Source organism: Opisthocomus hoazin, chromosome 3 (assembly GCF_030867145.1).
Source record: "Opisthocomus hoazin isolate bOpiHoa1 chromosome 3, bOpiHoa1.hap1, whole genome shotgun sequence".
NCBI lineage: Eukaryota > Metazoa > Chordata > Aves > Opisthocomiformes > Opisthocomidae > Opisthocomus > Opisthocomus hoazin.
Window position 1 is genome coordinate 79960944 of NC_134416.1, and position 26664 is coordinate 79987607.

Here is a 26664-nt window from a genome sequence, read left to right on the forward strand (position 1 = left end):
GTTAGAATTTCTAGCAGACACTGAAAGATAAGGAGAATTGATTGTTAATGTCTCTTCTCTATGGGAAAACTTGCATAAGGACAACACTTTCATTAAAGTGTGGGGGAGGAAAACCCTTTTTAATTTAACTGGAACAAAAACACTTCCAGTAAAAAACAGAAATTATTTCTTAAAAACAAAGCAAGTGCACACCCAAAAAACTCATGCCAGGAACTATTCCATTCATAATTCTGGTCCACATAAAAATTGGCTATGCAGACATTACAGCAGATATTTTTAAAACTGTATGTCTTTTGTGATGTTTCCATCTCCTCCTCTAGTATAAATTGGCATATATACAATGAAAATATATTGAAGATGATCAGCTCTAGTGGTTTGATAGTTCCTGTGTGCTAAAAGAATTTATTGCAGCAGAAGTTCTCAGTAGTTTTTCAAAATATATGTCCTTCTGAAATTCAAAATATCGCAAATATAACAACTCCTGTCTTCTATGAACCAAACACGTTGGCTGATTGATTTAACAGAATTAGTAAGCCTAGAGAAAACAAACTCTTACTGCAATGATGAATTCATTTAGCTCAAGACCTCTGATCCTTTTTGTGGTTATTTATGATTGATGAATGCTTAACACCAGTGGAAATTATGAAAATGTCTTTCTTGCTGTTGTTAGTCTTTGACCTTTGGAACCCCCGATTTCCTGAAGCCTGTTTCCAGACCATTAATAAAGACAGATTTTGATTTTTGGCTTGGTTGTTCATCACGTTGATTGAGCTAAGCTGTTCTCACATGGTGCAAAAGTGTAAGTGAAAGGAGGAACCAGGCTTTTCAGGCTTACAAAAAATTTGGCTTTTTCCATCTGCACTCTTCCAAGATTGCTCTCACTAGATCTGCTAAATGACCTCTTTTCAAATGTTCTTTCCTTGTTTTCCTTCTGGCTTGGTAAGTTTCTGTCATCTTTCTATGCTGGGATTGGATTGAATTGAATTTTGGAGTCCGTGTGAATTTTCCCCGGTAATTCTTTCTTCTTGAGGTTTCTTTAAAATGCGTTTTTCCATTAGGGTCTGTCATTGGCTTTTAGACCTCTCTTGGTAGGTTTTAAGATGTTTCTTTGGTTATTTGCGTTCATCTGTCTTTGTATGCATTAAATCCCTACCAGAGAAATATTTATTACACATGCACAAATCTATGTATTAATCCCCCTCAAGTATGGAATCTTTACCTGTTTGAGTTCCGTTCATGTGACTTTTCCCCCCCACTGTCTTCATGTCAACAAATGAGCATTATCATCACCATCTTTCTGGGCTAATGTGAGCAATCATGGAGTTTTCTTGCAGAATATGGTTTCTGTCCTGCACAGTCCCCTTAGTTCATTGTTCCTTCCCCAGCATATGAGCCAGTACTCTTTATCGTCACATTTGCTGAAGTCTGCTGCTTTTTATTTTACTCCTCTCCTTTTCCAGATCTTTGTCTTTGAATTTCTGCAAGGACTTCCTCTCCGGTCAAATCTAGTGAATGTATTCGCTTCGTTTTTCACCATAATGACTGTGTTTCTGTTTCTTTCCTCACTTCTTCGTGTGTTCTTTCCTCCTCCTTTCTCATGCTTTTGTATCACTTGGACAAATATGGAAAGGAGACTTGTAGTCTTTTCCACATTTTTTCCCCATTTCCTTTTATAATTCACAACCCTCCCTCCGTGTCTGTCTTTACAAGCCCGTCTTCTTCATCTTGAACAGATAAACCTTTCCTTTTCTTTGTAGATTAGCTCTTCCTTTTTTTTTGCTTCGGCATAGTGTGTGACAAAAATTTTTCTTTGTCATCTATCTGTTTCATTATCAGGTAATGACACGCTTATTTAGCATGTATGCACGCAGCTATCAAAAAATTGAAAGTAATGTGAGTAACTGACTTTGCCGACTGCCTATGTTTTGTTAGCCGTTCCCTTTTGGGAATATTTTGAATTTAATCTTTCTCCCCTTATTGCCTTTACATATTTGTATTTTTGACAGTTATAAAAAATCTGTTTTCAAAATACAGTCTTTTTAATAGGCATTTTGACAGTGCACTGTGACAAGAAGAGGTGGACTTGTGGGAGGTGAGTTTTTAGCAATCTAACCAGAAAGATGTAAATCAGCCCTGAGAGGGTGCATTTTATATATAAATTGATTCTGGTATTTTCCCAAAATGATATTTTATTTATTTTATATTAAAAAAAGAAGTAAAAAGAAGACAGCATTCTAGCAAATGAGACACCAAGTTGTCCACATACTTCTGAAAGTCAAGATAAATCATTTTATAGTTGTATGGAATGCAAACAAACCCTATTCTAAGTGTCTGACAGTGTTCCAGACTGTCACGCATGGTTCAGCTTGACTTTGGCATTCACTTCAGATTGTGTCTGCAACCTGCACTCCTACTTCCCACCCGAGTGACAGACAGTGAAGTTCCCATTAAACTATGAAGTAGCATAGAAAATATCTGATGCAGAAAATGTTTTCTGTGCTATGTTAACGATGGTGTTGTCTCACTAAGTTTTACATATCCAAAACAAAAGCAAGAATATATACTACATTTTAGGGGTATTGAAAATGCATCTGTCATCCAGAAAGGGGAAAAAAAGAAAAAAAAAAAAAAGCAAAATCACATACTTTGTGTGCTGTCATTTAGCCTAATGGTATCAGGTGCATAGCACAAGGGCATGAGGGAAATTGTCATGTTCTGGAAGCTTGTGCATCTATGTGTATGGTTTCTGTAATGTCTGTCACCTTAATGTGGCATTTTAAGGGATTGGACATGCATGTGTTTTTTAAAAAACATGGTCATTTTAGTATATCCCCTTACAGAGACCTGTAATGCACACATGCTGAAGCTTGTGGCTGTTTCATGGATGTAGTTGGGTTTACACCAATGTTGAGCTATCTTCTAATAATTCTGTGTTTCATAGCTTTCTAGCTGTATTTCTGGAAATAGAGAATCTGGTGGAAAGCAGAATATTAAGTGGAAAATATATCGGCTTGTGTGGTTATGAGCTGAAGTTCGCTTTTTCAACATATATCTACTTGATGTGCTGATCGCATTTGTTCAGAAAAGAGTGTTTAGCAAACTAAGTTTCTTTCCTTTATGGCTAAACAGCTGCAGATTTCAGCAAAACATTTTTTCATCGTTCATAGGCCACATAGTGACAGAAATTAAACAGATTATGTATTAGAAAGATTTGTATCAAGTGTATTTTCACTGCATTATGTTGCTGGCAGCTCTGAATCAAAGAAGATCCATTTCTTTTCTTTTTGACAAGTTCCTCAGCTCTGATGCACAAGGTACACAGAGAACGTGCTTCATGGATACTGCGATGACTTAAGTGTCCAGATCGATAGGAGAGGACACAAACGATTTCTGTGTGCATTCCAAACACTGATTTATACACTTTGGTCTTCTCATTCGCACCAGGCAGCATGCTGTCTGCTCCCACCTTCTGAGTTGTGTAGCTCAGCCTACTTTCCCTCTGTCCCACCATTCAGAAAAGGTAGCGTCTACTCTCTCTTGTCAATAGAGGTTATTTTTGCTAATTCTGTTGGGATGCTACTTTTTAAAAACACTATGAATCTGTTTGAAATACACTATCACTTAAACAGAAGAGATACCACAAGCACATAAATGTAAATCAAGTTAGCTTGTCTTCCCTTTTCTGCATGTATTGCTGTGATGGAAAAAAATCATTGCATCCATTTCCCTTGATACTATGACTGTCTTTTTCGTTCCACCAGGGGGACTTCCTTAGATTCACATGAGTGATGTTGGGTGGCAGTGACAGACAAAGGGTTTTTTAAGTATGAACTGCAGTGTGACTTGGGAAGATCTGAAGAGTGAAACATGGAAACAGGAGATATTATTTGGAGGAAGTACACTGAATTTTAAATCACCAGAGGCGATTCAAAAGCTTTTATCCTCAAAGCATTGAGGAATCACATCTATCATAAATATCTTGAAAAACTATGAATGATTTGGTAATCTCCGAGTTGCTTAAATATTATATATACATTGTTGAATTCACAGCTCTGTATTCCAGTGCTTTATATGTGCAGTCGTAGTTTATTCACTTTTGGACAACTCGGATTAAATTTGTGATCTCAGACTGGCTGAATGATGAGGGAAGTGGTAGTAGTAGGTGATACTGACAATAGCAGTTAAGCTTGGTTTTACTGTGTCTAATTCTTTATGTTTGCAAGAGTTTACAGACATGTTGATATTTAGCTGGAATGCATGTATTCCCAATCCATGTTTTCTAACCTACTAATAATTTAGTAAAAATTTTCTATTCCTAAACATCAGAGTAAAATATTTGATTGATCAGAAGAGATTTGACTGGTCATAACATATTTGACTGATCATAAAAAAAGTAATCAACTTATTTGCAATTTTTGCCATATTCATTTAATAGCCACCTGATTTTCAGATAGAAAATGAGTTCTGAATATTGCTTTACACACAAGAAGTGTAACAAAAACTACAGAAGATTCTCGGAAGCGCTCTGTGGTTGGGCACCCTCTTTGTCTTCAGTGTAGTGCAAGGGGCTAGAGTTAATACTCACACTTGTTCCCTGCTTAGAAGTTCTCAAACAGTGAATCTAAGCCCCTTGGTCTGTTTTGGAAAGCTTTTCTCTGGGAGGCTTCCTCTGTTATAGGTTTTTCCTTGGAAAGGGAGAACTGGCAAGGAGGTTGGACACCATTGGAGGTGCAAAGTGAACATACAGCAGCTGAGCTGGAAACCAAGGTAGCGCTCCTAGCTGTGGAGACATAGTGATCCTTTATGTCCCATGACCTTACATAAGTGTGGACAAGAAGTAGTCAGGTAAACTTCTAGGAAGGGAAATTGTAGTTAAGGTGCCAGGAAGAAAATCGTAATGATAAGGATAGCTAAGCAACAAAACAGCATAATTGTGAATGGTGTGGACCTGTGTCATAGGAAGGTCTTAGTAACCTCTGCAGGGACAGATCGGTCTTGCTACTTCAGTGCTGGGAGATCAAGTAGATGCCTTTGTAAAGCAGGTGACCTCCTCGCACCTGGTACTGCTAGGATTTCTGATCAACAAACTTTGTACTAAAATGAGAGAATCATGGTTGGCCACAGTGAGGGAGAACTGGCAGGGGCACAGGAGAGAGAAGGTGCTCAGCCATTTCTAATTCTGGCTATGTAAGTTGCAGAATCCACCAAATGGGCCCTGACCGCAGGATTTGGAATTACTAGCTACATTCTAAAATAGACTTACACAAGCATAAGATAGCACTGTAGTTGGACAGACTTCAAAGTATAACTCAAAACTTATACAGTAAAACCTTGAAAACCTACTTGCAGACATAATAGATCAACGTGGTACTGCCTGTACGAGTTACTGTTGTGGAAACGAAATAGTTGCTTCTGTTTCAATATTGTGATGGGTGGCCAGGTCATTTCCTACCAACAGCAAAATGCAATGAGATAATAAAGCAGCATAAAGTAAACTGCATAAAAATGCATTGGTTTTTTTTTTAGTTTAGAGCAGGAAAAGGTTAACCTTTTTTTCCTTTCTGACTGCGGACAGTATGCAAGTACCAGAATCACAAGTGCTTCAGGGAGTACAAAAACCAAACTGTATTCAGTGTGGCTGGTTAAAAAGGAAAATCTGAGTAGTCACAATTTTTTTGTTTTTTTAAACTATGTCTCCAAGCAAGCTCATGACCGCAGTATTATGCTTTGGCTTTAAAGCAGGAGCTTGGATTAATTCAGTTTTGGTGTTGTCAAATTTAGTGCTAGTATAAGGAATTTCAGTATCACGTCAAGGAAAGCAGCCTCTGACTTTAATTTGTGCAGTAGGTCTGACACAACCTGTCTGGCGTTTCAAATGGTCAGTTCTAATCAGTAGTGGTGTCATTCAGCAAATCAATAAAAGTTTGCATTAATGGAGTTTAAATGTCCAACAGGCATAAATATTCTTGCTGTCACTGACTAGATGGATTTGTCTGCCTGCTCCAGATCTTACCTTCTGCATTTACCCGCGGTACACTTGCAAACAAAAAAAAAAAAAAAAAAAATCCTTTCTGATACTTTTACTGTTATTTTTTGTCTCTGTTTTGGAAAAAAATAAAACCCGTTTTTGCTGATACATCTGGTACTTTGAGTGCTTAAAAACAGCTCCATTGATTACTTTTGATTTAGAAACTTCTCAGAAGGAAATTGCATAACAAGACTGGGAGCTCAAATATGTGAGTTTTGGCAAAGAGCTGCGGAAGAAAGGCCTGGCTGTAGCAACCTCACAAGAAAAGAACTTGACATTTTGAAAAATTTTTATTGACCGGTGTGGACAGGGAACAGGAAGTCAGATCACTCTCACAGGCAAGCTGCAGTCTCTTCCTTGCTGACCTTTAAATGCCACTTAGTGTCATCAGAAAATCAAGGAAATGCTAATAACAGGGCTTTGGGTAAGAGAGTTATGTGTGAGGGATGCCTTTTGAAAACAAACATAAGCTGACTTCCATTTTGATACACATCTATTTTTGTAAAGTGGAATTCTCACATCAGTACCGTTATATTTTGAATAGATTAATCTCATACTACTAATACTAAAATTTTCAGAAGGATCCGTAAGATATCAGAGCTTCTGTTCATCCTTAAAAAGGGAGTAGTTTGCAGAAGATGATTTATAATTGCGTTCTAGGTTGATGACATTGGAACACAGAGTGGCCTCTGCTTCAGACTCTCAGTCCAGCTTGTGTTGAGTTCAGCGGGCTGTGGACATTGGTAGTCTTGTAGCAAGTTGACTTCTCAGTGTCATTTGAAAATGGAACTGGTATGCCTAAGTTACCAGGTTACTCTGAGCCTTCATACTTCTGTGTTTTTAACAGCCCTTCCAAAAAATCTTTGAAAGCTATATTTCAACTACAAGAACTAGTAGGAAAAAATCCTAAAATTAAATTACTTAACCCCAAAGAAAGCATCTTGTACACTAGAAAAAAGAAAGTTCCTTCGATTTTGCGAGTTTAATGAGAGGGGAAAAAACTAGCTAGCAAGTATAACATGAAAAATGAATCCATGAAACCTGACGGCACCATATGTAGATACTGCGGCTGTCTCTTGCCTCCTTCCACCATCTGCTTCGTGAAATTGAAATGGACTTTAGTCCGTGGTTATGGTTCAGTACATGTTCAGGAGCCTTCCTCAACTAGAGTTTAACTTGACTGCTGACCTATGCTGGTGTATCTCTGTGCTGGGTTTGCTTTGTCTCTGTTCAAGGTGTGGGGGGGGGAGGAGGAAACTTTCTTTTTTCTTGCAAGTTTGCTTTACTAGTAGTCTACCAAAGACTATGATTTTAGAATGAGACTGTTTTTTTTTTAATGCAGTTACAAAACACATGGATCGTAGGAACTGATTTTGATTCTGAGCAGAACATTCGTGCTAATGTGTTTGTCAAATGAAACAGAGGACAGGGCTGATTTTTTAGCCAGCTACATTGTCTGCAGTATTTGAGCTTGGCTGTCCTCTCACTTGCACTGCTGTAGTGTGTGTGGTTCCACTGAAATTGAGCCGTTGATAACAAATTAAAACAAGAAGAAATGAGAGATGGTTTGGGTAAATGGCATGTACATATCAGGTTGCTGGAAGCTGGCTTAATTAATGTTGTATTCTCTTAATAGTTGCCTTGCTAACCTGCCTGAAAACCAAACCTCCAAAATCCAGTGATTTGGAAAGAAGCTGCACTGCATCTGACACAACGCAAAATATAAAAGCTGAGTAAGGCGTTGTCTCTCTAGATTAGGTTAAGAACAAAAGACTAGTCATGCCAAATACACTCATGTTAGTGGTTTATGTACAACGTTTGGTTTTTCCTCTTAAAGCTAATGAAAAGGACTACACACATGGGAGAGCTTGAAGGTCTGCCTCCAGTTAGGCAAAGCTCTCATTGCTGAATGATGGGGCTTTCAAAACTACTTTGAAGTTGTCCTCATTCCATTCCCCTGGAAGCTGTAGCGAGTTTTTATTTTAGGGGAAGAGTCTTAACATGAACATTCTTGAAATGCTCACTCAGTAAATAATGGGCTTGATACAAAGGTTGGACTTGGAAAAGAAAACATAGATGAATATCCAAGGTTTTAATTTTTTCTTTCATTAAAATCTTTTTATTATAAACTATTTATAGTTTCTTGTATTACATTTTTTTCCTGCATCTTCTGTTAGGAAATCCAAGCTTTAAAAAAACAGCTTAAAATGTGCAGTTGTTCATCACTGTATTCCTTCACAGTGACCTGTTGCCTGGAAAAGGATTCTGATTGCTCTTCAGCCTCGAGACCCTGACGTAGAATTGAATAGGGTACTAACTGAAAACTGGACGCATTCTATCTTCTTAGCGGTGTCCTGTATTTGTAATGCTGGGAGGGAAGTCTTAGGGGTTTTTTTATTATTAATATACATCTTTCAGTCTCTTAGCAAAACTGCTCAACCTTTTTACCCAGCAAGGAAAATCAAAGAATTAAACAGTCACAAAAGCACCTCTGTGGAATACACTTTAAAATTATTTTGTTCAGTCATTTTAGAAGTGTGTGAAAAGAGGAGGCCACTGTATATTTCACCAGATGAACCCTGTCATTTCTTTAGGAGTAAACAAACTTTATTTGATAGAACCAGGTACAACATGCACTAAGAATGACTTAATACTTCTAGGTTACAGATGAGATCATTAGTTTTTTCCACTGCCCAAGATAGAAGGCCAAGAAAAAAGTAGATTTCTTTATAAGATTTGACCTAATCTTATAAACTCCACCTTCCACTTCGAATTTTTTTCTTCATTTGCTCGAAAGGTGAAGAAGCTATTGATGCTATGTGGCAAATACTGCTTTAATCCTTGAGTAAAACTCTAGTCAGTCAGAGAAGACCAGTAACATGCCCTGTTTCTGCTAAATATACTATTCCAACATGAAGTCTGCTGTGCTATGTGCAACATAAAAGATAACAAAAGCGTCCAGCTGATAGTTTGAAGTCAGTGACAGTTATCACACATGTAGTAAATGCAGGAAAGACACAAATCAGTTTGCTATCTGCATTTAGCTTTTTCGGTTGCTTTCACAGGAATCTATAGAACATTGAACTTTCCTAGGCAGTAAGGAACCTGTATTACGTACATCCTTTTGCATTGCTAGCTGTTTATACTTCACCAGTGCTTCCTCAACAGCGTTAAAATTAAATTAATTGTCTTTTTGAGCTTGCTGCCCCATGTTTTTAGTTTTTATCTAAGATTGCTCTTGGTGCTTGTGGAAAGGGAATGTCATGCAGTGTCATGAGTCAAATTCACTGCAGGTTACGCTCCTACAGAAACCCAGATATCTACCACAACGATGAGGCAGCCAAACAATTGAGGCAATGCATTTTCCAGCACTTTCTACGTTGAAAAACTTAGGTTCAGAGAACTACCTGTTTTATTTGGAAGGTGATTGGATTTGTGATGGCTTTTAGTTTCCTGCCAGTGTCTATTCTGCGGCCTGGGACAAAATTCTCACTGAGGGCTTTATGTCCTTGATGGGTGATTTTTGCAAGTGCGGTAGCATGTTCTGTTGTAATAAGAACAGCATTGTCAACCATGGTCATCAGCCTGCGCGTCCAGAATAGGTATCCTTCTCCAGCTCATGGTGGATTGGTATTGGTGATTTCATGAAAGCCATTTCTGAGAAGAAATGACAATCTCATAACTTAATTAAAAAGTAAAATCTTCAATTTAGTATGGAAGCTTCTGTTAATTAAGAATAGCAAAAGGTGACTCAGGTTTTGAGGGAAAAGTATTTGCAAGATCTTTATTAGCAGATTGAAAAAGTAATGTTGAATTTAAGTGACAGAACTAAACTCAAAATGCACATTTTCAAGCAATCATATTTCCTAGTCTTTCCTATTTGTAGATTTACTACTGTATGACTCCATATATTTCTATTTCTGTATTAATATAAAAATGTATTAAGGCCTTCATCTGCTCATCCCACTCATCGTGCCTCCTGAGTTATTAGTATTGCCTGAAAGCTTTGTTCCAGTTGACCTTTAGAAGTATCCAAAAGTTACAGTTTGCGATTCAGCAAGTTTGGCAGAGGAACATACGTGATTATTCATATCATTGTTTAAACGGTAACCAGATGTGTGTTGTTTTTCTTCTTTCTTTCCCATTGTTTTTAGAAAGTGATGTTAATCCAAGATGTTAATCCATTTACAGGGTTTTTCCACAGCACCAAATTCCCCTTCGGTGAATTCTCGTTCCAGTAGCCTGGGTCCATCCCTGTCTCTTGGTAACATCTCAGGAATGACAGCAAACCCAGAAGTGAAAAAGCGCCGAGCACCTCCTCCACCAGTTGTGACACCTGCGTTGCAGAACATGGAGATGAGTGGACAAGAAAAGACGGCAGCACAGGTAACAGTGACAGCACAGAATAGCATTCTTTGCTTGATGTGCTGGCTACCATCAGTTCATTCATCAGAGTTCAAGGAATTCACAGATATTTTGTGTAGCTGTTAACTAAAGCTCACCAAAACTCTTGATCTTATAAAATTCTCGAAAGTCTTGGAACTTTGTACATATTTACTGAGTTTTATTGAGACTGCCCCTAATTTTTTCCCATGTCGAGAATCTTTCTAGATCAGAAAAGTTTTTGTGAGACATGGTGCTAAAAGAAAGAAGGTGAAGAAAAAGTAAGGCAGAAAAGCTGGAAATTGTATAGGGTGACAAAGTGCCGTTATTGGCCAGGGCAGTCCTGGAAAATGGGTGACATTTCTAATGACTGATGAAAATCTTCAGCGTGCTGTTTTGCCTAGATATTTGTCAGGCTGTCGCCTACATCCCAATTTCCTGTGCTGCCGTGGGATACCAGAAGATCTGCTCTGCTTTCTGAGTTGGACCATGTGACCTTTTAAAGCAGTGCTCTGTTTTTGCTTTTAGAAAAGGTCACCGTTCCACAATACAGTTGCTGAGAATTTAACAGAAATGGGGGGAAACCATTCTGAAGACCTAATCCTTTGAAAAGAATAGAGTTAAGGAAAAAGGAAATTGTTCTTGTTTTTATAGTGACATTCAAGTATGTATGTTACTAAACATGCGCAAGCACGTGAAGACTTCTGGTTCCACCATCAACAAAAAATATCGCATTCTAAATGTAAACTGTAGAAGTCACTGTGTAAAGCTATATCTGGATGCCAGATAAGAATGCAAGGAACCAATACCTTCAAGGTTGTGTAATGTGGACTTACTCTGATCTGTTTAGGGCTTGTCACCTCTGCAGCAGACTGACCTTTGGAATGTGAACTGTATTAGTGTGAAATGGAGTCAGGAAGTAATCTTTTAGTTCGCTATAGTGGAGGAGGATTCATCAAGTGCTCAATCTCCCTCTTTTATTTATCTGTGTTAATACATACGTTAAATGCCTCTGCAGTGAAGCATTATGTAAGCAAAGCTGATGCATGCTCTTGGTAAAGGAGTGTGGAATCTTATTTCCCTATTCTTAGTATATCTAAAAGTGTGATTGCTGGAACATAGTGGTGTTTCATCTTTCAAAATTTTAATAGGTGGCTTTGAAATAGCACTTACTTACAGATGCAGCTGAAGAGAAACAATGTTTTCTTGCAGCATTAGGTGCACTTTCTTTTTAAAGATTTCCTTTTGAAATTCCTACTGTAAACATTTTGATGAGGTTTCTTGTGTCCCCCAGAGTTACACATTTAATATGTTTAAGATAAATAGATCTTTTCATACAAAGATACTATGGCATTGTAACTCTGAAGTTTATACAAGTGTGGTAATCACAGACTATATTACTCTGCCATTCTCTTAGGCTTATCTACATGCAGTGTGACACTGAGATTTTAAATTGTGTTGCACAAAACCACTGAAAGTCTAAACTCTCTTTAAAAATGTGAACATTTTTATTTTCGGTATTGTTGCAAATAGATTAAAGTGCTGACTTTCTGAAGCCATTGGGAGAAAAGTGTTTATTTTATTTATCACAAGTAGCATACAGTACAATGTCAACTTGAAGTTCTTTTAGTCTAAAGGTAAAGCTATTTTGAAGAAGGAAACAGATGAAGATTGCGTCACAAGATTTTCCATTATGGAGTTAATTTTGGGCGGTAGAAATGTCTTTTGTAGCTGACAAAACCAGTGAAGAGCACAGTAGATTATGAGCACAGTTGCTAGGGTCTGGCTGCATTTGTTGTGTATGGGACATCTTACTGAAAATGGCTGCACAGGTCAAAATATTAAACAGTTATGGTGTGCTTCTGAAACTCCGAGGCTGAAAGTTGCTCACAGACTGCCCTGTAGTTTGAATGAGAACGTGTGGCATACAGTTGAAATGAAGCACAAGTTCCATGAAGCAATCAAAAACTGAGAGAAGAGATTAATTATTCGGTATTATGTGGCAAGGTAGCAACAGGGATACTGTTTATAAGAAAACCCAAACAGTACTGGTTTATCTATGTGCAGACTATCCAGTTTGCTGTGAAAATAGAGTGAAAGTTTATTTCTTTAGTTTATGGGAAAGAATTAGCACTGATCTTTTTTTTTCAGGGAAGGACGTCAATTGCTTATTAATGGACTTCCTTCCATAAAAAGATAAGATGTTTGTTTAGAAAACTTTATTTATGTGCAACTGTTACTAACAGGAAGATCCTGCAAAAGGGGAACATGTTTATTTCCAGTAGTACATTAATAGAAAATGGAAAAGGTGGTATTCTGAACTTTCAGAAGGTTTTTTCTTTTTTAACTATCTGGTTCCATAAAGTTGTGTAGAAAACCGCATACTGCAGCTGTTATGAATACCTGTAGTTTGACTTTCTAACCCAATAAGCATGTTATTTTTAACTTGTTGTCAAGCTCCAGGGCGTTCAGTTTTCTGTACAGCATAGATGATACTTTAGGAATATATATCTCATCTCCCTGCCTAGTGGTTGCAAGCAAAAATTTCCACTTGTATGAAGACTGGGGTGTTTTAATTTATGCTTTAGATTCAGATTTTCTCCATTCACTTTTCTAGATAGGTGGATTACTGCAATACAGTTTTACCATACAGCAGCTTTTGTTTCTGTGGGGCTTACAGTGATTTACCTCCTGGAGCGTAAGGCTCCCGCAGTAACTTTAATTACTTTTTAGTGCAGTATCATTAGTTTTCCATGTCTCTTTAGAGGTAGTGTTCCCTCTGTAACTGGTGTAAGTCTCCGCTAGAAAATACTCCTTTCTATTCAGAGCATAATTGAGCAATGTTTCAGAGTGTGCTGAACATGCACTAAGTAGTTTGCAAAGGAATGTGGAGTCAAATAAAAGAGTCTACAGATTTCTTCCCTGGGCACTTCCCTCCCCAAACCCCCATTTATTTAAACATCTCCCAAATGATGATGATTAGAATAATGAGAAATCACTTGAAAAAAAAATATTCTTCAAAAGACCGGGGTATGGTAACATTTCCAGTATGAAGCCCAGAAGGTTGGATGCTTCAGAAGTGAGGTGGTCCCTCCGGTTCTTAAGTTGCAACACGGAGCCCGCACCATTCGGCAAGTAGAGCAGAACAGTTAAAAAAAGGAGCAAACTGATTTGATTGTTTGCAAACAATCCCTGTTCTCTGCCACAGCATTTTAGATGATGTGGGAGCAGAATTTGGGGCCACCTTACAGTAGGCATAGTGTAAACTGAGTGCCCACCCCAAAAAGCAAGCACCTTATAGACGAAATATATAAAACTGTACGAGTATGCCATTACAGATAGAGCACACAGAGAAAAGCCACACGTGAAGCCTGACAGAATGAAACACCTCTTCTCAGAGACTTATTCATTGACCTCTCTTAAAAAGAGAAGGAAGTGTGTTTGGGTCATTTCTTGGAAGAAGTATAGAATTGACTGTTTGAGTCTTTTGGAGGTCCAGAGAATTGTGCAGTGGTGAATTAGTTTATGGGAATATCTACTTCTTTTTTTTTTTAGTCAGTTTGTATGGGGAAATTGAGAAATTGGGGTGAGGGGGGATGATCACAGAATCACAGAATGGTAGGGGTTGCAAGGGACCTCTGTGGGTCATCTAGTCCAACCCTCCTGCCGAAGCAGGGTCACCTACAGTAGGTTGTAGAGGACCTTGTCCAGGCGGGTCTTGAATATCTCCAGAGAAAGAGACTCCACAATGATAAAGAAGGCCTCACGGACTTTCTGTAAGAGACTTGTCTATGAAATAGAGTGGTTTATACAGAACAAAATCATGAGGCTTTTTGAGACAACATTGGCATTAGAAGAGGGCTCTTCATTCCCTTGGTCTGTATAATAGCTGTGATATCAACTCCAGAAGCTAGACATGCAACGTGTAGACTGTGATAAAGGAGCCATGTGCTGTTTCAGCTGCTGTGATTTTCAGAACAGAAGCACTTTCATATAATACGTAAATGTAACAGGAGGCATTTGGGATTTGCTACTAGCCAGTTAATTTCATGTAATAATAGAAGAATGGGGCGATGTAACAAATTCAATATTCTGACATATGTTTCATAGATTTTATTCTTAGTTTTAATATTTCAAGATAGTGGGTTTAAATTAAAATTGTTTTGTTGCTTTTAATGCGAGTGAGGAACTGGCCTCACGCTTTCAGAACGTACCTTTAAAACAAACACAATTTTCAGGTTTATTTCCAGTTTATATAGTTTCCTGGAAGTTGCTGTAGACAAATTAACGTATGTGACGTACTGTGGGTTTTGCACTGCTTCTTACGTTCCCCTCTTCTCCATTTAGACCTTAGACTTGGACTGCTGAGGACAGTTGTTGACTCGCCATTCTTAGTCGAGACCATACCTTTGGAGCAGACTACTTGCCTTGCCCCCAGTGTTTTATCAATTTAAGAGAATCATTTTAACATGAACTAATGTAAATGAGATTTTCAGATCTTTCCTGGAGAAAGTAAGGTACCCACACTAAAAATTTGCCAAAATTCTAGTTTAGATAGAAAAGATACTTTCCGTATTTGCTGTATGTCTTATTAAACAGAAGGACATTAAAAATGTAGAAATGCAGAAGAAATGTTATTTTTTGCCACCTTAGCTGATAATTTCTAATACTGATCACCACATGGTATTTTTATTCTTCTTATTTTGGTTTATTTTTCCTTTTCAAGTGTTTCTGTACTCCTGTTGGAGACAGCAGCCTCCTGCGATGCAAGTTCCCCTGTTCCAGTGCATATTCCACTTGAAAGAGTTCTGATTCTGCTAGCGATCAGTGATAGGAGTGCCACGGAGCTGGCAGGACACTGGGTTAGGCATCCTAGCCATTTAGTAGCATTTTCATGCCTTTGGTAGGGATGCCTTTCTCACAGCAGAATTTGGGTTACGGTACTATTCTCTGTCCTTTTATATGTAAACCAACATAAATAGAATACATCAGTGATTGAAAACTTAGGTCCCCTCTGGCTGACTGAGAATATGAAGAGTTTGTCAAAAGGACAGAGAATAGTGAAATGTCCTGCTGAAAGCCATTGTATTTGTGCCCATCTGCAGGCAACCCTGAAATACTTTAAATGAGATTGCAAATGAGCACAACATATAGTGAAAACATACCTGGAATTCATTCTGCCAGCAAGAACCACAGAATGATGTTCAAGTAGTAAAAATACAGGACAGGTAGTGAAGGAAATGTCTGAATAAAATTATGTTGAATATTAACATACTAAATTTGTTCAAAGCGTTACTGAACCATAGACTCACCCAAATTTCCAGAATCAGTCCCTGAATTTGCAGTTCTCACATTTCCCATGTGTATGTGTGTATGCTACAGGCATGGACTTGGAAGGCACTTGGAAATGTGCCTCATTATCTTCTTTAGAAGTAAAATGTAGTTTAAAGCAGTGGCCAGGATTTTTAGCAGTGGTTAGCGGTTAGCTCAGCTGTCTGTAATCAGGAAGCTGAGTTTGTAGCTTGACGTTTTCTGAACTTTTAAGATGTCAGGAGCTACGTCTCGTTGCTCAGCAACTCAGTATCTGGCCCCTGTGATTTTAGTATAGTATTATTCTTCAATATGCCAACTTCTGTTGCAAAAGGAGTTTGAACTGAGATTTTTAGCAGGCATTTCTTCCACTGATGTCCCCCCAGTGTAGTGGGATTTTTTGCACAGATACCTTTCTTGCATGTTTGCACAAAGTGATTACTACTCTTCCAGCTTACTTCTTCGTAATTTAATGCCACAGATTTGTGGTTAGCTGACTGCAAGGATAATCTTGATGGGTATGAAATCACACTGTTACTGCTGTTCTCCTCGGATTTTCAAAATGACAGAGTTCCCCATGGCTGCAAATTAAGCCCTACAGCAATGGATACAGAACAGTGTAGAGTAAGGTATGTTCCTAGTATGCGCAGCTGTGTCAGTAAAGATGCTGTCAGTAGAGCTCTCTATCTGTATGCCTTAAGAGTTAAAGCTTCTTGAATCTATTTTGTCCCTGGGTATTTCAGATAAATCTGGTATTTCAAATAATAGTACTCCTGCAGTTGGCTTTCCTTCTGAAAAACAGCTGAGTGCTTAGAAAGAACGTGTGTTTGTGTGGATGACAGCCTTTTTTCCTCACAAATTTTCTTGAACTATCAGAAGCAGCATTTTATGGGAGAGGTATGATACCAGCAGGCACTGTGATTGTAGGAAAGTTGAGGGACAGAAGAATCACAACTGGATGAGAACATTGACTGCGGTTACCTGCAGAATGAAGATGTATCATAGGCAGATGTCTAAAACCTGCTTTATTACCATCTGCTTTGATTCCCTCTATAAGCACTGTACCAACTAACTGTCTTCTACCTCTTCCTTTGTGCATCTGCTTTAATTCATTATTGTGAAAAGTCCTCGCTGATCAGAGTCCTGTGTTCAGAGAGGAAGTCTCAAATTGCTTTACATTTCCCCAGTTGGTTGGTCCAGCTTTTGTACAAATTATTATAGTCCTGCTTGGGGGAGGGGTTGGTTACTTTTCATACTGCAGCCTTCTGCATAGGTATTTTCTTCTCTTTTACCTTACACTTTTTCCTGTACTTCTGTATAAGGTGAACGTAATGAGCAGGTCATGATGGAGACCAGCTGATGCTTGGTATTCTGTTTTAATAAGGAGCCTAGAATTCAGCAAAAGGGTGGATGGACTCACATTAGTTATCTTGCTTTCATAGGTTACACCTAAGCCAGAAATGTCTACTACAAGTCAACAAGATAAAAGTGCATGGTTTTTTTATCATCTTTCAGAGAGGAAGGGAGGTTTCTTTTGACTCAAAGGTCTTCTGGGTGAGGTCTTCTCAACCTTTCTCTTATGACACATTTCCTTTCTCCCTGAAGTGTTCTGTGAATGTATTTTTGTTTTGCTGTGGGGTTTTTTGTTTTTTTTTTTTCTGTGGAGCATCCAGAACTCCCCTTTGAGAATAACAGATACTTTTTTCACATTCGGAGAAAGGATACAATGAATCATTTTCTGCTGTAGGAAAAAACTGTTTTTCAAAATGTGTCTTTTACTTCTACAAAATATTGCATCTTCTAGGTCACTTCTCAGGTTTTTTTTAAGTTCCTTGAGGATATGAAAGCAAGGTTTGTTCCGAAGGAGGAGGGCAAACCCTTGACTGACTTCTTCATCTTTTAAAATGTTGATTGAAAATAATTTAATGACTGGGTTTGTGCACTTTTCTAGTTTGTTCTGGTTTGGTTTTCTTTTTATGTATGAAGTTGGTCTGAAATGTGAATAGTGCATATTACTTTTAGAAGTTCCTTTGTCTTTGTTCATTCACTGAGGACAGCATGAGTGTTAGCTATGATCTCCAGTTTTGATGGCAGACTTGTTAGAACTCTGGGGCAGTGTATGATATCTCTTGAAAGCATTTTTGTGATGAGAGCAGGGATATTGAGTCTTTATTAAACCGTGCTCTTTCTCTAGAATACTGTTCAAGTGCCCAGGTTGTGTAAGCATAAAAGCAGAATTTTATGCTGAGAATAAATAAATAAATTATGCTTATTTATAAGACTTTTTTTAAAAAAAAAAAAAAGTAAGCAGGTAGTCAAGAATGTATGAGATGTCCATTCGTGGTTTGGGAGTAAACCTAATGCTAATTTCCAGAGTTCTTGAGATGACAGAGAGGTAGTAGAGCTGCTAAGAAAACCTGTTAAGTCATGCTGTGTTTGTAGTTTTTGTGTTAGAGTTTGAATAGTAGGTGCTGGAGTGCACACTGTACTGCTCTATGATGCCGGATCAAGAGGCTGGGAACTTCTTACACAACTGGCATGAGGCAGTATTTTGAAATGAATCTATCTCTGTGTGTTAATACAAATAGATAGATTACTAATAGACAAAACCATTAAAAATGGAGACTGTATTTATTTCTCTATATTTCACATTAAATTCATGTAGCAATCATTTTTTTTTTGATGTACTAGGCTGTAAATACTGCATAGTAGTTATGAAACTTTCCATTAGGCTTTTAGTATCTATCTCTCTTTGGGGCTTTTATTCCAGTCATACTGTCTGCATTTTTATTTAGAAGCTTATTTACATCATTTGTGCATTTCTATAGATGTTGAGAGTTTATGGATAAGCTGGATTCTTTTTCGTTTGCTCATACAGAAATATGGAAGTTGGGTGGGTTTTTTTGCCACACTGACGTGAACAGTGCCTCACTCTTTGGCCAGAGAATTGCCTACAGTTCTCCTGGGACCGTCTAACAGTTCAGCTTTGCTTTACATTTTTCATTGGTTAAGGTTGCCCACGTAGGCAGGTAATGAACATCAAGCTTGTCCAGTAGCATGGATGAGGAATGCACTTTAGTTTCTTTGTCTAAGGAGTGTGCTCTGGTCCCTTTGAGCAGTAGCTGTGCAAAGTGTTCTCAAGATGATGGACTGGAGACTGCATTGCTATCTGAAATGGAAAAGACTGTATAAAATAACTGTATATAGATTAAGTGTCTTTCTTTTTTTTTCTTTGTGGAGCAAAGAAATAGAGAAAATATTACTGAATACTGTTGCTGAATGCTACCAGTGCCACACTTTGGATTGTCTTAAAGAAATTCAGCAAAAAAAAGATGGGAGTAGGTTTTTGCAAAGTATGAGGGATATCAAGAACAGTATAAGCCTCCTAATGTGGCTTTATATTGGAAAAACTACTAGAAATATAATAGAGAATTCAGTTAGCTGGTATCTCTGTGAAGATAATGAATAGGGTAAATATAGCTTTACTAAAACAGAAACCAGGACTTACAACTCTCTCGGAGCGCTCTTGACGCATTCAGCAAACAGATGGATATGTGTGATCTGGTTGATACAGTCTGTCTGGGTTTCCACAGAGGTTCTTTGCCAGGGATTTCGTAAGGAAACCAGGAATCTATTCTGTAAGGAGGAAGGTCATCTTACTCTTAAACAGCTGACATGGAAGAAAAGAACAATCATGGTCTAGGAGTAAATGTTCCGTTCTTCTAGCAGTGAAATGTTGCAACAGCTCTGGAGTATCTGAGGATCCATGTTCATCATGTTAAGAAGTGACATGGAAAAAAACAGTGAAGTGACAAAGTTTGTGGTGGGTACTTGAGTTATCCAGATAGTAAGGACAAAGTGAGTATGAAGAACAACTGTTGAAAAACTGTATGAGATTGAGTACTGGCAGCATTTGCAGATGAAAGCAAGTAAAATTCTGTGTAGGAAAGTGTGAAGTGATACCCATGAGAAAAGACCACTCTTAGTTTTCCCTAATGCCTTGTGAAATACTGGTGTCTCAACAGGCAGTAACCAGTTAGGAACATCTTAGGATCTTAAGACATTCTTCTTTGAAAAACATCAGCTGAGAGCTCAACAGCAATCAAAAAAGCAAATCAGATGCAGAGCATTTTAGGAGAGAAGAAGAGATCTTTATTACACCACTGTATTGTGAGCTTCATTATGCCATCTTGAATATTGCTGTAGTGTTCCCCTTGTTTCAGAAGAATATAAAAGAATGGGAAGAGGCTCACAGAAGGTCATTGAGGGTGTTGAAAGGTGTGGAGCAGCTTAATACAGGGACAACTGTACAACTTAAACCATAGAATCATAGAATAGTTTGGGTTCGAAGGGACCTTTAGAAGTCATCTAGTCCTTTTATAATCATCTAAACCGTGATTCTTCATCTTCAAAAAGTGACATGAAGACTATGGCTAGGGATTTGACTGTTCAACCAGGTATTACAAGAGCATCTGAAGCTAGTAGGAAACAGGCAAACCACAAAACCAAAGAGTGTGGTTCTTCATGCAAGCACTAGATCTGTGGAACTTGTTGCCAAGGGTTGATATGGGCGCTAAAAGTTTACATGGGCTCAAGAGGACAACTGAACAAATGCTGCAAGGACAACAAATCCATTGCAAATTTTTAAATACAAACCACAGCAGGAAGTCCCTGGCATGAAGATGGTTGGTGGCTGCAAAAGTATTAGGAAGAAGGTAGTACTGAACATACCTTCCCTTTTCTTCTGCTATGCTTGCCACAGTCTGATACAGAAGTCTGAGCAGAACCCTTGATCTAACCCAGTACAGCTATGTGTGGAGAACACTGAAGAGATTCATACCTAAATATTTGTCTCATGTGATCTGATGCCAGGAAAGATATCCAGGAAAGTCACTGGCAGCATTCTCGATGACTTCACTAGGTCTTCTTATCACTGGTAATTCAATAACCAGACAACACATCTCTTGTTAAAAACAGAAAGAACTGTCTTTGATTGCTGTTCCCAGTCATGGCTCTCTTTCTTTTGTGCTCAGAAGTACAAAACTTTGCACTTGCAGAATGAGGCCATGAGTTTTGCCAGTAAATCATATGAGCAATAAGAATTTTCCAGCGTGAACCCTAAAGCATCTTTCCTGGTATACATGTTACAACCTAGTACTGTAACTGCAGTATCAGAGAGCCCTGCAGGGCTCTTGAGGGTCATATTCACAGCCCCCCTGAGATATTGAGAGGCAGGTGTGCAGCCCAGATTACAGGTAGCTGGGAGCTGTGTGGGTGATGTCCAATGCATTCTACTGACCACCTGCTTTTCACTGACCAAATAGAAAGCAGCATGAAAGACCTGATCTCATTGCATTTGAAATCAATATCGAATACATGTCAATGCCAAATATTCTCTAGACTGCAAGTCTTTCGAGGAAGGAATTGTTGGGTCACTTCTGTCTTGTGCAGTGATGGGACTGTTGTTTTGCTTAGCAAATGATGGTATTTCCACCTTTTCTGAGATAGCAAGTCAAATTAATCTCTTACGGTGTGCTGCTTTCCTGGATCTAACCAGTTTTGCCCAAAGGATCAGGCAGTATTTCTTTAAGAGTGTATAAAGGTGGAGCTTTTCTTAACAACTTTCAGTTAATTGCCTTGTGTTGGAAAAGCTGTGTACAAACGGTTTCTCTTCACAGACATTAAATTCTGTGATGACACACTAAATTAAGTTTTACAAAAACAGTGGTCTTTGTAACAGGTCATAAATGTGAAAAGTTTAATCTATTTAATATTTCCACTGCAGCTGAACCTGGCTAGTGCTGTCCTATTGCAGAGTCCATTATCAGGATGTACCAGAACCAATTAGTACAAACAAGAGTGAGTACTAAAAGATGTCAGTGGTCCTTAAAAAGCCCTACACTGCAATAAATGACTAAGAAATTAGAACACAGAACAATTTGAAGGTGATGTGTTCATTTTTCCTTAAAGAGCTTTCAACGTGACATGTAGTTAGCTGAATAAGGAGTATCCAGACTTGTTCATTCCATGTTTGACAAAACAGTACCCAGATGGCAAACATGGAACCAGCTGACAGAACATCAAATGTTTGCTGTGCGGTCTGAGTGCTTGATTTAGCTAGACAAGAACACGCTAGTTTGGATAAATGATGCAGGCCCAAATTAAAAGAAAAGAGAGAAAAGTGCAATGATGGCTGAAGGCTTATCTTGCTGTCATGTAAAGCATCAGATTTAGGAAGGCTCAGAAAAAGCTGTTATTGAAAGGGAATTATTTGTACTTCTCTTTATGAGAAAAACAGCTCTAAAAATTAGTTCTGGTATATGTACATTTAATCAAACACATTATTTCTTTTAAAGTAGTTATCAAAGGCTACAGCTAGATGATACAAGCACTGGAGTGACTACTTTCTTAGTATCTTCAAAGAGTATCAGTTATGGGTATGTTACTTTTTAATGTAATATCACAGATTTTTCTTCTCTGTACATCTAAAGAAATTCCATAGTTTCACTCCAGATTGCCACCCATCCTCTTTAAAGTTCCTAATGCTCGACTTTGTGTTGCTGAACTTCTTTTTACTAGCAGCATGTGTCCCATTTAAAAAAAAAAAAAAAAAAAAATCAGAAAGCATTTTAATAACTTCAGGCAACTTTTTTTTTAGGCCGCCAACTTATTTTCCGGGGGTTTTCATGTCCCCCTTTTTTTTCAATTTAATTAGTATACTTACTTTCCAACTCTTTTGTCCCATAATTTTAAATAAAGTGTCCCAGTGTATTTAATTAATTAAAAGGAATCTTAGCTGTCTCAGTCATGAAGTGATAAAGTGCAGTTAATTGTATTTTTTTATGAAGTTCAGCCAGTAGGAATGAGGATGTTAGGGTAGAATTTCAGTGGAGGTTTTGATGTTAGCCAGAAGGTGCAGCCTCTCAGAAGTGCAAGGGGAAGTAAGACTGCCTTTACCCTGGCCCTTTGAGAATCTGTCTTTGCTCAGATAAAGTTCACAGTCAGTTAATAGGTTTTGCACCAGAGGAACTTGAAATTTTAAAATCTGCTTTAAAATTGTGTCTGTTTCTGAAAGGATAATATTGCTTCTTTAACTTGGGGGAAAAAAAGCTGCTGCCGTGTAAAAGGAGTCCACTGTGTGGCTTTATTGCATTTTTAGAAATAGTGATGTTTTGCAATTTTGTCCAGGAAATAGTAGCAAAGTCTGTTGGATAGTGATTTAAATTGCTTACCTGCCTTAACTGAGGCCTGGACTGTGTGAAGTGCTGAGTGTTTCGCACTGACTTGGATAGGCTGTTACTGTAGGGGGATGGGAGAATTTCATCTACAAAATTTTGTAAGATTCCTCTATGGTCTACTTTCCTGTTGTTCTCTGCAACGTAGTCCAGTCCTGCCCTCTGACCTGTGTAGGTACAATCTCTGCATTGACATCAGAGTGACCTGGTGATCCTTAATGTTACAAGAACCCAAGCAAGGTGAGCTTGCCGTTCCTTTATTTTACCGTTTAACATACATCACGTAATCATCATACAAGAATACAAGATTTGTTTGACAGGAGGGCTTCTGATTTAAGATAGCAGCTAGTAAAATAGAGCCTTTTATTTTTTTTGCAAGAAAACATACATCTTGAGAATTGAGCCCTTGAATTACGTGCAAGAAATATTCTTGGAATAGTCTTTTTGCCGACATCAATAACGTTCTTGATCTTTTGCAATACTCCGGTTGCTTCTGGCTGTGAGTTCATGGATCACCTGCCAGCTCTTTCTGAACAGACTATACAACCTGCCTTGGGAATAATACCACAACTTACCATCTGGTGAGATCATGACAGTATCACTTGACCTCCACATGTGGTCTCTGTCAAGCACTTCATTGAAAACTGGCAAGACGTCAGGGCCTGAACATACTGTTCTGTGCAGCCCTGGATTTTGGCAGGGTTGCAACATTGAGTAAGTAAACTTCATCTGCCTTGCAAGTCGCAGAGAAATAGGACAGGCTGATGTCATCGTGAGCTTTAACTCTCATTAAAGAGAAAGTATGTGTCAAGTAATTATTAAGCTTTGTTGGGCAAGGTATTTAGGGGAAGTTAATAGACAAAGATCATTTTAAGCAGCAAGGCTTCTGAAGAACTGGCACTCAGAGAGCAGTGAAAAATGACCCTAACATCCATGCTTAATTTAGAAACTGGATTTGTGTTGCTTTTCATATTTTGCATGTAATGCCAGCTTGCTTAGATCCCAAATTGAAAAGGTAAAAATTTATATAATAGAACAACTAACTAAGTAAATACATGCTGTGTAAATCAGGTTTAATTTAAAGGCTTAATAGCATTGCATTCTGGTCACCGTTTAGCCAAATAAGAAAGCAAGAAAATACATACATCACAAATAAGTACAATCTATAAAAACTCTTCTCTGCTACTTAAAGCTATGTTTCATTTGAGTTAATTCACAAGCATATCCCGAAAGTGATAAAAGCGGGGAGAGGGGAATGCAAATCTCGTTCCTCTGATGGCATACCACTTCAGTTTTTCACCTCTTTGGAGGATGAATGATGCAGGTCACTGGGAGAAATAGGCACGTCAGTTTGTTTGTGGTGCGCTCGCCTGAATCAGAACGCCATAGCTCAACAGACAACCCCCGAGTCCTGCTCAACTCTGTCTCGCTGACACTTCCAGGCATGGATGGCAAGCAGAGTGCCATGACGGGTTTCTCTAACAAATCTTCGTGGCAGAGTCTGTCATTTTGGGTGATAAAAATCTTACACTTGTGGGTGGTAGCTTGATGTAGTGCTGTGTTACGCTACAGTCCCTAGTAATAAATCTAATTGACACTGTGGTGTTCACCCCTCTTCTTGATTTCTGAAGATGGTGGAAGTAGGGGCTTCTGGCTGCCGTTCGTCAGTGCTGGAAGGAGCTAGACTTGAGTGGACATTTGTAGGGGGCAGTGGGAAGGGATGGCACAAAGCTGTCACTTGAGTCATCACCCAGACCAGGTTTCCCAGGCATTCTGTGTGCCTGCAGATGGAGAGGGCTGATAGGAGGAGGGTGAACACTGGAAAGAAGTCAGGTATGTTTGTCTCAAATTAGGAACACTTCTGAGGTGATTGCCTAGGACTTGACACTAAGCACTAGAAATCCAACTTGGCTATCTGTACAGAAGAAAAAGTATAAAAGAAAACTTCAGCTCCAGGGAGGTATGTCGCTTAGTGGCACTATAAAGGTTATGGTTCTCCTTGTTCCTCGTCAAATGTTTCTGTGATTGCCTTTCACATTCTAGCCCGAACAGATTTAGTCTACAGCCCATCCTTTTGGCAGAAAATTAGACAAAGGTGCAAAATAAATTTTGCAGATCTTGAGCTGGCTCATAACATCTCTCAGATTTTGAAGGACAGACAAGCAGACCAACCAGTCAGCCAGCCTGTAATCCTGGATGTGAGACTGAGGAAGAAACGATGATGTACAAAGTCCTTATGCCAGTGCCTTTCCTGAACGCAGTAACTCAAGATGACATTGATCATGTCAAACTCATTGACAAAGTTGTCAGAAGTACTGAGCCATAGTCCTGCTATGTATTTTAAACTCTTATTAATGTTCATTAGTTCTACAAATTATATTGCTGTATAAAGATAAGCACAAATATGAAATGAAAATTTGGAGGTGGTTTTCGCCTTTTTTGTTTAACTTCTTTAGCGGAGAAATGAATCATAGTAGCAAATCGGTTTGTCGTGGTTTTAAAATGTGACTTTTAAGTGTTTGAGGATTTTGGTTGGTTTTTTGCCCTCTGAATGAAGACATAAATGAGGAGGATTACATTGTATTCAGAGAAACAGAGGAAGTTGAATTCTCTGCCAAAGCAAACATCCGCAGACTTGTGTAGTCTACATGTTTCAGTGCATGTGAAAATATTTGGTGTTATAGAGTGACTTCCTTGAGTGGAAATAATATTGCAGCTAGTAATGAGATTTTGCAAAAGAAGGAAATCACAGCTATCTTAGTAATTTAACATCTCAAATTTGTTTATGGATAGTTTCCTGTCCGACACATTTAACTGAACAAGTTAAAGTGTTTAAAGAAGATTAGAATGACATTAATTTTTAACTGCCCTTGACCATGACATTTCACAAAGGGTGTGTTCAATAAAAACAGATGGAAAAATGAGCTTGTCCCTTCACCTTGTAGTGGCTTTCTTGTGTCAACTGATTTAGCTTTCTGTCGCTAGTCAGCTGAGTATTCAAGGACATCCTTGGCTTTCGTCTTCTTCGTTTTATGAATAGAACAGCATGAGAGCACAGTAATTTCCGTAAAATCCAGTAATGCTAAGCTTTTTGTCTGTTAGTAAACTGAGGTGTTTTTGCAGTTGCAGCATGATTTTTGATAATGCATGCTAAATTTATTACAAAACCCTATTTAATACCAGAATTATGTAACAAGAAAAAAATCAATTTGAAGTTCAGCGACATAAAAGTAGGCAAAATGGTACACTGTTTTGTGGCATCGAATTATGGTGTTAATGGTGAGGGTATTTTCAGAAGAGCAAAGCGGTTGGTGACCCAGACCTCCAGCTCAGCACAGCAGCCGAGCAGTGGCGGCAGCGAAGTGCCTCAAGAGCTGAGGCCCTGGGCCCGGCGGAGTCGCGGGCCGATCGCGCTGCAGGGCAGGGGGGGGCATGGTGCAGCGCTGCGAAGTCGGGAGGAAACCCCCTGGCACAGAGTGGCATCATCTCACGATGCGAACGGGGTCGTCCTGCTTGCAGAGCTGGTCGGCGTGACGCTGCGGGCTGGGGCTCGTGCTGGCAGCAGCCTGGGGAGCTCCCTTGGGACGGTGGCCTGTCCGGAGTGACATGAGCTGTTGGGTCGCGTCAGCCCCAATGTCAGTCGTGCCATCACAGCATGCGTCGCTCAACTTTGCATGGCTTACTTTAAAAATCTCCCATTAAGTTTTA

At 38.7% G+C, this 26664-nt stretch overlaps 1 protein-coding gene across 8 annotated transcripts in view; it reads left to right on the forward strand.

Moving 5' to 3' along the window:
* Positions 1-26664, forward strand: part of COBL (cordon-bleu WH2 repeat protein) — a 161366-nt gene that overhangs the window by 73973 nt on the left and 60729 nt on the right. For all 8 annotated transcript variants that reach the window (XM_075416744.1, XM_075416745.1, XM_075416749.1 and 5 more), the window contains one exon: positions 10220-10414. In XM_075416744.1, the coding sequence (XP_075272859.1) occupies positions 10220-10414 (195 nt within the window). The remainder of the gene's footprint in view (positions 1-10219; positions 10415-26664) is intronic.